The sequence below is a fragment of the Rutidosis leptorrhynchoides genome, chromosome 4, assembly GCF_046630445.1.
Source record: "Rutidosis leptorrhynchoides isolate AG116_Rl617_1_P2 chromosome 4, CSIRO_AGI_Rlap_v1, whole genome shotgun sequence".
Lineage (NCBI taxonomy): Eukaryota > Viridiplantae > Streptophyta > Magnoliopsida > Asterales > Asteraceae > Rutidosis > Rutidosis leptorrhynchoides.
Window position 1 is genome coordinate 291,183,795 of NC_092336.1, and position 10,141 is coordinate 291,193,935.

The window sequence follows — 10,141 nt, forward strand, 5'->3', positions numbered from 1 at the left end:
GCATATAAAGATCTTTTTGGATTAAATAATTATTACTGACATAATAATATATGATCTTTCACGACTTCTAGTTATGCCCAAAAACTTAAGTTACAAATGTGTGTTTACATTGTAACCACCATACATAACATTATAACTCAACTGTATGCCATCTCATTATTATAAAAAAATATATATAACCAAATAAAATAGTCGGAAAAATATTAAACTTCCAACACCCTGAGAAAATTTCAGTATACAAAGAGGAAGCCAACTAACATAAATTGTTTGGCATGTACACTCAATTATTTGAAACCCTAAAAAAAACTCCACCTCAAAATGTTGAATGTTTCAATGAAACCTCAACCTCATCAATGAGATGAAATCGGATCATAAAATAGGCCAATAGACATGACCAGCCATTATTATTATTATGTTTAATTAATCAACTTCAATAAGAGTTGTCTCGTAGTCATCAGGAGCCACAAACCCATGCAGATTCATCACCGTTGCGGCTACATTTGCTAGCCCACCATTCGGTACATCCTTACGGAACTTCACACCTCCAGCTAATCCAGGACCTCCAATTGCAACAGGCACCTGATTCCACATATTCCAATTTATATAAAAATACATTGATTTGAGTTATGTTTTATCTCTAACCAAACAAATAGCTTAAATAGGAGTAGGAAATACTTGACCAAAAGAGGAAGCTGATCAAACAGATAAAAAGACATACGACAGTGCCGGATATCGGAAGGTGTGCACTTGCACAAGACCTATAATTCATATTGGACCTCGAACTTACGATATCTTTTCAGCATTATTGAACATATCTTTATATATAAGCAAAACTTTTGTATACAAAAGGCCTACATTTTACTTATTGAATAGGGCACATAAAAATTACATTTATAGTCACGGGCTAATATAGAGCTCATGGTGTGAGGTCCTATGACACACTAGTGTGAAAAAAAGTTATACAATGTACCATTCAAATTGTATAAGACGTCACAAAATTTAACTATAGGATTCTATATATTTTTAAAATTTATGTTTTTTTGAGGTAAATAACCACTAAAGTACTCTTGAAATATAATTTAGCTTTGAAGATTTTATTGGGACACCAGATTTAAAAAAAAAAAAAAAAAAAAAAAAAAAAATCCTGAATTTGCTAATTTTTAATGTTTACAGCCCATAAAAGGACAGCCCTGATGCCCGAAATGTACTCATAGATGCATAAAACCTAACAAATCATCTTCTTTTGAAATCACAGACTATATACACTGTAAAGTACTTCCATAAGCCAGACCCATTTTGACCCTTACTAAAACCCTGCTCGTTTGCTTTTCAACTAACCAAAAAACCTTCTTGTTTGACTCAACTAATTTGACCGGTTACCTAACTTGCCAGATCCACCATTTTTCCAAATTTATCCACTATGAGATATTAAAAAGCACATATATATTTTTATTCCAAAAGGTGGTGGTACTAAGTAGTAACAACAAACCATCATATAGTTGCTTACCGGTTGAAGAGTGTGCGACGTTTGGATCTGAACTTTGCCATCCTTGCCAACAAGAGGCTCTCCTTTCTTGTTTCTCTTCACCATGTCCTCTGCGTTACCATGATCCGCAGTCACCACGTATATTCCACCCACTTCGTTTATTGCGTCAAGAATCATCTGTGACCACATAGTAAACCATTATATTATGTACCGTAATTGAAATTTACCAAACGGGCTGCTACTGAAAAGTTTTGGGTTGATGATTTACTACCTTAACAGCTTGATCAGCAGCCTTGCAGGCCACAATCGTAGCCTCAATGTCTCCAGTGTGCCCAACCATGTCACCATTTGGTATATTCACCCTTACCTACAACCACAATAATACAGATTTAGAGGTGGCAAGTTCGACCCACTAATTTATAAAACAGGTTCACACGGAAATGTTTTATCTGTAACAGTTAAAATTGAATGAATGAATATAAAAATAAACAGAACAGAAAATGGGTCTAAACGGGTCAAAGGGCACCAAAAATGTATATTCCTAAATCTTTTTTCAAGATACTAGATTTTTATTAATATAACAAATATTCCTGATGATATTTGACAGTGTTTAATTAAAGGAAGTCAAAAACAGTTATGAGAAGAGGTGTTTTGACCTGGTCAAATTTGCGACTGAGGATGGCATCACGGGCCTTCTCACCAATCTCCAAAGCCTTCATCTTTGGTTGCACATTAAACGTAATTCCACTATCACTTGGAATTTCTACATATTCTTCCAACTGCGAATTAAAACATCCAGATCGGTTCCCATTCCAGAAAAACGTCACATGACCAAATTTGACAGTCTCGCTGTAAAAAAAAGGTAACGCCTTATAAAAATTGAGAATGACAAGTAACTAATTAATTATACACGAACATAAGCTTTTGCTATAAATAAGCATAATTGTACCTGCAAGCAAACGTACGGATACCATTATTCACAAGATATTCACCAGAAGTCCTCTCAATTAACGGAGGAGAAACTAAATAGTGACTTGGAAGCTTCAACTCCCCATCATATTGAAGCATACCGGCGTATCGGATTTTGGGTACCCGAACTCGGTCGAATTTATCGAAATTCTCATACTCAAGAGCTTGTGCAAGCATCGTCATGCGATCTGCTCGGAAGTTGAATGTGACAACAGCATCACCATCTATTATGGGGCCCACAGGCTTCCCATTCTCATCAACAATGACAAATGGTGGTAAGTATTGGTCATTAGAATCGGGAGCTTCCCTTAGCTTCTTGATAGCCTCGACAACATTTGTGAATTTGTGTGGGGCCTCACCGAGAACCTGAGCATCCCAACCACGTTTCACAACTTCCCAATCATTCTGCAGAAGTAAAGGTATCAGTTCAAAGATTCAAATTGGAATACTACTAGGGTAGCAAAGGTCCTTTTCAGCCCATTTACCCTTGAATAAGTCGATTGGGTTACTATGTATCTCTAAGGGTTTATTGTTAATTACTTCCCTTAATATTGTTGGAAGTGTACGTTCAAACTTTCTATTTTATGTATCGAACTTATGAATTCCGTCTATTGTGTGTACACTTTCCTTTTTTGGCATTCTATTGTATGTTTCTCCAAACATACAATAGACCGAATGGAAGTACGTGTCATAAAATTGTAAAATGGGCAAAATATAATACAGTTTGAAACAATAAACCTTACCAACGGGTCAAATAAATAAATATAAATATATAAATTAAGTTAAAAGCAAAACAGGTCAAAAATGTTGAACTGGTGAGAGAACCCAAAGAGTATTTTGATGAAAAAATAAACTAAAAAAAGCATCCTAAACCATTTTTATTAATGGGGTTAATTATTATTGAAAAGTAATATTATTTTTATAGTTAAAGCTAGCACAAAAATTATATATCAATAATAGTAAAAAATTTGATCAAGAAAAACAAGCGAAAACAATGTAGCCCATTTCGACCGATACAAAAAGCCATCCGTTTTTTACTCTTTACACAAAGTGTCCGACCCACCCATTTTCCCACACGCTACTACATTCAGATCAGTGGTAAGTAATGTGATGCATGCATTACCTCATAACGATCCATGGTGACATACATACGGCCTCCACCAGAAGCAACCTGTGCATCAATGCCTTTGCCGCGTAGATCTGCAAGGTCCTTTTCAAGTGTTTCAGCAAAGCGTACACTTGTACCATCCACAACATCACGCCCATCCGTAAGTATGTGAACACGAATCTTTTTGGCACCACGTTCACTAGCTCCTTTCAGCAACAACTGCAACCAATAAAATATATAAATGATGATCTGTCACTAAATATATAATAAATTAATACTCCGTCCCAAAATACGTGTCTTGTTGGACTTTTCTTGATCTTTCTTTTATAACTTTGAGTTCAAATAATGTTATATGTGTTATATAATATTTGATAAAATTTATATCAATGAAAACACATTTTAAAATCGAATCTATTCATATACGGAGTAATTTTCATCAAACATTATATAATATAAATAAAAATATTTAAAGTCAAAATATCAAAAGATTGACCTTGAAAAGTGAAACAGGACACTTATTTTGGGACGAAGGGAGTAGCATTTTATCGTCAATTTAACTATTTGTAGCTACATACCTGTAACTGATCAAGACGAGAGTGCACACCACCATCACTTAATAATCCAATAAGATGCAACGTGTTGTTAGCGAATGATTCCTTGATGAAATTAAAACCTTCATCTTCATATATCTTTCCAGAGGCAAGAGCCAGATCCACAAGTTTTGCACTATACACACAAAATCAAGCTTAGTAAGTAACAGCTAATATAAAAAGTAAATAAAAGTGTTCAACATATATGGACCAAACAGTATCAGAATAAGAATAACATTATTTCTTATTCTCATTTTTTAAGTTCCAGTACAACTTCGAGTTTCTCACGTCCTTCAAAAAAAAAAAAAAAAAGCTAACAGTTAATTATTTAAAAAGTATTTATTCTGAAATTACTTCAACTATCTTCATTAGTATGAACCAACGATAAGAATTGATTTCGGACTAAATGATTCAGTAAGTTGTGTATCATTCACAAGAGTACTTCGAAAGAATCCTCACGGCTAAAGTACTTTTCATAACATGATCAAGTGTTGCAATTCTAAATTTTAAAAATCAGGGCTTTTAGTTGTGCTTTGAAGAAAGCAACAAAAATGTACCACTTTAGCCATAACGTACTCCGCAGGAATTGTAAATTCTTTAAAATTTACAACGAAAGTTAGACCAATCGATTAACATGTATGTAATCTCCCAATGCTAGAAAACTGCATGTAATATTGTCAACAACTTGTCGAAAAAACAGAACAATGATGAAAAGTAGAAATAGAAACATCACCCTTGAGCATATATCCGTCCAGCACCAAGAGCATTGTGTCCGACTTCACTGTTTCCCATATCATCATCTGTGGGCAACCCTACAGCAGTACCATGAGCCCTCACCAATCTCCACCTATCAGGAGCACCCTGTACACAACACATACCAAATCAGTTTCTACTTTATTACATAACACACCACAGGGGCGGCCCCACATAGAAGCTAGAGGTAGCCTTCGCTACCGCTCCGTTTGGCATGCTAGGTGTAAATGTTTTCAAATTTATTAACAATACTACACTCTGGCCAAGTCCAGACAAATCGTGCTACCAGTAGAATAAATGACTTGAGTTTTCTATGTTCCTATAATTAAAAACTACTAATACCATTTTAACGCACGCACACACACGCGCACATACACACACATAGGGGAGAGATTAAGGGATAAACAGTAAGAGATAAGCAAAATTGTTTTTTTTATATCTTTAAAATTAGAGATTAGATTTTAGATTTTTTGGTTTCTGCGGTTAGTGTTCATTGTTTAGATTCAGACAAAGCATAAAACTTTTTTTCTTTCCAAAAAGTTAACATACATCAGATGTATGTTAACAAGTATTATACATCTGATGTGTTGTATGATAACACAAAAGGTTAACATACATCAGATGTATGATAACAAGATGTAGGATAACGAGCTGGTTAAAAATATATTTTTTTCTGAATACTAATCCCAGAATTTTTAACTTTTTTTTTTTTATAATCTGCATTCTAATTTTAAAGATATATAAAAACCAAATTATCCCCTTATCCAAAAAGTGTTTAGTGCTGGATCTTTCCACTACTATTTAATACATGTTCAAACAAAACTTACTTTCACCATTTTATTAATCGTATGTAGATGGATGTTGAAACTATGCCCATCTGTTAGTTATTAGTTATTGGGACCAAACGACAAACATTTGCAAACCTTGAGACCAACCATATTGAAAATAGAGTTTAGTCCCTACCATGCATTTTTGAGTAAAGTTCTAGGACCAACTGTGTAATTTTGTCTTGTATGTAACATGATGTTTAGTAATGTAACATGTAATTTTGTCTTTCATATTTTGCCCAAAATCCTACCCAATAGCCATGACCCGAAATGTGAAAAAAATTCGCCCCCAGTTAAAAAAAATTTCACCTCCAGATTAAAAAAGTTTTCGCCCCAGTGAAAAAGATTTCTGGTCCGCCACTGTGTAAGCATGACACTTAAACAAAATTTTTTACATGATCCCTCCACATTGTATGTGTGTGAAAAATAATGTAACATACCATCATTGTTGTCATTATATGGAATGATCTGACACTTTTTATTTTATTTACATTTAATATGCTTACATATTACATATTATGCAATTTTTAGTGAGCCAGAAAATATGTATTATAAAAATGCTAGTTTGTATAATTTTGCCATTTTGATGAATATTAACCCTACAATAAATACAATAATTGGTTTATCTACGATCTAATTTTATTTACATGCAAATTAGAAGAACGAATTAAATCAACAAATTTTTATAATAAACATAAACATGAATATGAAATGAAATGGTTACGAGGATAATAATAATAAACGATAATAATAAATAACGATAAAGAAAAAAAAAAAAAAAAAAAAAAGAGATGGATAGATGTGTTACGGTTTTTAATGAATCCATGATTGGTGTTTCAGCGACATGGATACAATTATATTGGTCCGGATTGGCTTCACCCCAACCATCCAAAACGACGACGGATATGATCTTTCCTTTTGGTAATTTTGGGTGATCTGCTAATTTCCATGTTGTTCCGCTGCTTCCCATTTTTCTTTTTTTGTTTGTTTTCCGTGTGAGAAATGAGAAACCAAAAAGATGAGCATGGAAGCCTCTAGTAATCTTACGTGTTCCTTTGAATTTTGTTATAAACTCCCTCAACTATTAACCACTTTACAAAAGGAGCCTTACTGTAAGAACGTATGATTAGCGTAAGGCCCAAAGCTGTTCAACAATATAAAGAAACCCGGCGTCGGCATCCACATTTTCTGCAGGCGACGGTCGGATGACACCGACCCAGCGTCGGAGGTCCCGACATCGTCTGCTCGACGTTGGCTGAAGTGAAGAAGGTGGGACCCAAATTTAAATATTTGAACGTTTGATGATGCCGTTGGATTTTTTTCTTTTATTTAACACATTTCTCTATCTCTACATAAATAAACACCCACAATCTCATTTTACACACATTTTATACACAAAATTCTCTCTTTTTCATTATTTTTATACACATTCACAACTAAAAAAATAGCCAATTGTTGCTTGATCAACCTCGACGTCCATCACGACGGTGAGCTCTCCGATAACCGCCAGTATTAGTACGACGGGTTCACAAAATCGTTCGAAGCTCTAGACGTTACCGGGTTCGACGCAGCACGAGTAGTAAGCTTTATACGCGAGAGGGTAGATTTTGAAGCCGCCGACGTTTGGTACTGTGACGAGGTCAAGGAATTTTTCAAAGAATTTCGATTCGAAGCCGTGTGAGAACGAATGGTCGGAAAGGTCAAACTGAGGAACAAATGTATCACGTTGTACTGTAGGAACGTGTGGAACCTTCTCACTTCAAACAGTCGCGATGATGATACGTCTTCGCATGAATCGGGATCTCCGACTCGCTATGGTCGTTAAATTGTTGTTATTTTTAATAAGTAATTTTTAGGATTTAATTTTAGGTTTTTAATTGTAAACGTTTTAGGACTTTTTTTTATTAATAAAAGTATATTTTAAGACTTTTAATGTATTTTTTAATTTAATATTTGTTCGTATTTTTATTAATTATATTTAATAATGTGTTAAAAATATATAAGAAAATATATAGTTAAAAAATTGGTGGACCCTATCTTCTCTCTCCAAGACACTGAACTAACAATCTTCCCAATTCTCCTGTTTTTTCACCAATGTCAGTTTACAATGTCAGTCCAGTCAGCGTCCAGTTATCAGCAAGACAATGAACTAACACTGAACTGACGCGTCACGACACCCTGTGCTCTTAATTATTATTAATCATAATTATTAATTAAATTAAATTGAAATTTACCTTACATACTAAAAGACATGCGGATTTGTGTCCTCTGACTACCAAAAAACGACATCTCCTTCTAGGGTTTTTTCATCTTTAACCTACTTCCATTCTTCTTCAATCAATATACATGACCCACCTCTCAAACCCTAATATGTACCTACTTTCCTCTTCTCCATTCATTCTTCTGTAATTATTTAATCCTTCTTAACATCTATTCTTCTTATCCCTTTTAAGTCTATTGCCAATTTGGGGGTGTGCTTAGGGTTTTAAGTGATTCAACTCAAATCGTCGCCATCAATGTTTCGCTAACGGGTTATTTAATCATTTTCGGCTGGTATTCGTAATTATATGTTCTTCCTCTTTTCTCTATTTTCAGATCGATTGGCAATTTGGGTTATATTAATTATTACTGTAATTAAATTAAATTGAAATTTAGTGTAAAGCCCAACAGGATTCTCATTAACTAAAGTTTATTCAATCTCTTATATATTACCTATATTTCTTAAAAACAAAGTTTTCATTAGCTAATAAATAAATCTAAACCCCCCTTCCAACTATTAGATAAAATAAAAAACCTCTTAATACCCTTATATACTCTTTGATCTAATGACCTAAATTACTTCCATAAAACTATTAGCTAATAAATCAACTTTTTATATTATCTTCCCAAATTACACTCACAATAATTTTAATTCAATCACAGGGGTTACGAATGGTACAATCATTACTTTTTTTTTTTGAAAACCATTTTTATGATATGCATATCGAATTGTATCAAAAAAGGTCATTTTTCCATAATTTGTGGAAGTTCCGTCTAAAAGTTAACTGGCATAACGGTCCAGGAACAAAAACCTTTTCCCGGTCATACTCAAGCAAACCGATCAGAAGATTATTCAGACACATATCCGGGAAGAGAATGTCCCGGATAAATGCTGGCTGTGACTTTACACAAGCCCATCCTACCCGGACAAGAATGTCGGACACCGGCACTGCTTACCCGGGTAGGAAGAACCATATTTCCACATCGAGGTCTACTTGGCCAAACATACTGGTCACCCGATAACCTCTACAAGAATATTATGAACAAACATGTAAACCAGCTATAACCTTACCGGAAAAGGGAGGTACCGCGAAGAAACACTTGAATAAATATTGGGCAATATTCATATGCGAGATCCTTCACCGAACCAAATGTATGCCGCCCATCCATCACACTATAAACGGATTCAGCACACCATTCCGGAACAACCACGCTATTCCGAAACAATCACACAGTCCCTGAACAAAGCGTGGTCCCCAAAAAAATACATTGTCCCGGAACAAACACATAAATGAATCGTGTGGCCATGTCAGCCCACCCTAGGAAAGTTTGTTAGGATTTGTTTATTACAACAAAGAAAGGGACAGGTGCCACGTCAGCACACGAATATGGTAAAAGTTTGTTACAGTTATGAAAGGGACACGTGCCACATCATCATTCCCTCAGAATATCTATAAATACACCCTATGAGTCATTCATTACAACACACTGAACACATATTGTTACTCTGCTGAAATCATATTGTAACGTTGTTCAATAGAAAAATACAACTCTGATTGAGATTCCGATCGATATCGGAGTTCATCAACACTTAAGATATTAACTCATTCGATCTAATCGAGTGAGGTTGATCTAATCATTTGTTTTACGTCATTGGAATCCAGATTTCAAACGGGGTTTGCACAGTTATTGGATTTAAAACAATCGATTAATACTTTTTTCCCAAATTTAGCACTTTAGCCTAAATCGAAATTCCCAAGATAGATTTAGGCGTGATCAAATGGTGATTTCTAACGGTACGAAAATAACCGCTCTCTACCTTAACGAGCTAGACGTAGAAAAAACAAATAAAGGCAACACGACGAAAGATGATTTATACATGATTCATTCATGGGCTGCTGAGCAAAGATGGAAGGCAGGAGCATTAGATGAATGGAAACACGAACCTATCATCTTCCCATCATTATTTAATGTTAACCCTCATGCAAACCAGTTATCATCAAAGTACACATTTCAAACTGCCAAATCGGTCGAATTTACACTGTGACATCCCAGGTAACACGTTCCCCGTAGCATGATATTGTCGGCTTTGCCCGTAGGAGCACGGATTTTTCTTGGCAACCATGCACGACGAGCACTTTCCCAGGAG

The 10,141-nt window shown here is 34.8% G+C and overlaps 1 protein-coding gene across 1 annotated transcript; it reads right to left on the bottom strand.

The window, feature by feature from the left end:
- Positions 1-126: 126 nt before the first annotated feature.
- LOC139843605 (2,3-bisphosphoglycerate-independent phosphoglycerate mutase-like) lies at positions 127-6,721 on the bottom strand. The gene is made up of 9 exons (XM_071833717.1): positions 6,542-6,721; positions 4,887-5,014; positions 4,139-4,289; positions 3,579-3,782; positions 2,436-2,860; positions 2,143-2,335; positions 1,758-1,853; positions 1,508-1,663; positions 127-579 (listed from the first exon to the last, which is right to left on the bottom strand). The coding sequence occupies exons 1-9, from the start codon at positions 6,701-6,703 to the stop codon at positions 421-423; spliced, it is 1,674 nt and encodes a 557-aa protein (XP_071689818.1). The 5' UTR covers positions 6,704-6,721; the 3' UTR covers positions 127-420.
- Positions 6,722-10,141: the final 3,420 nt, after the last annotated feature.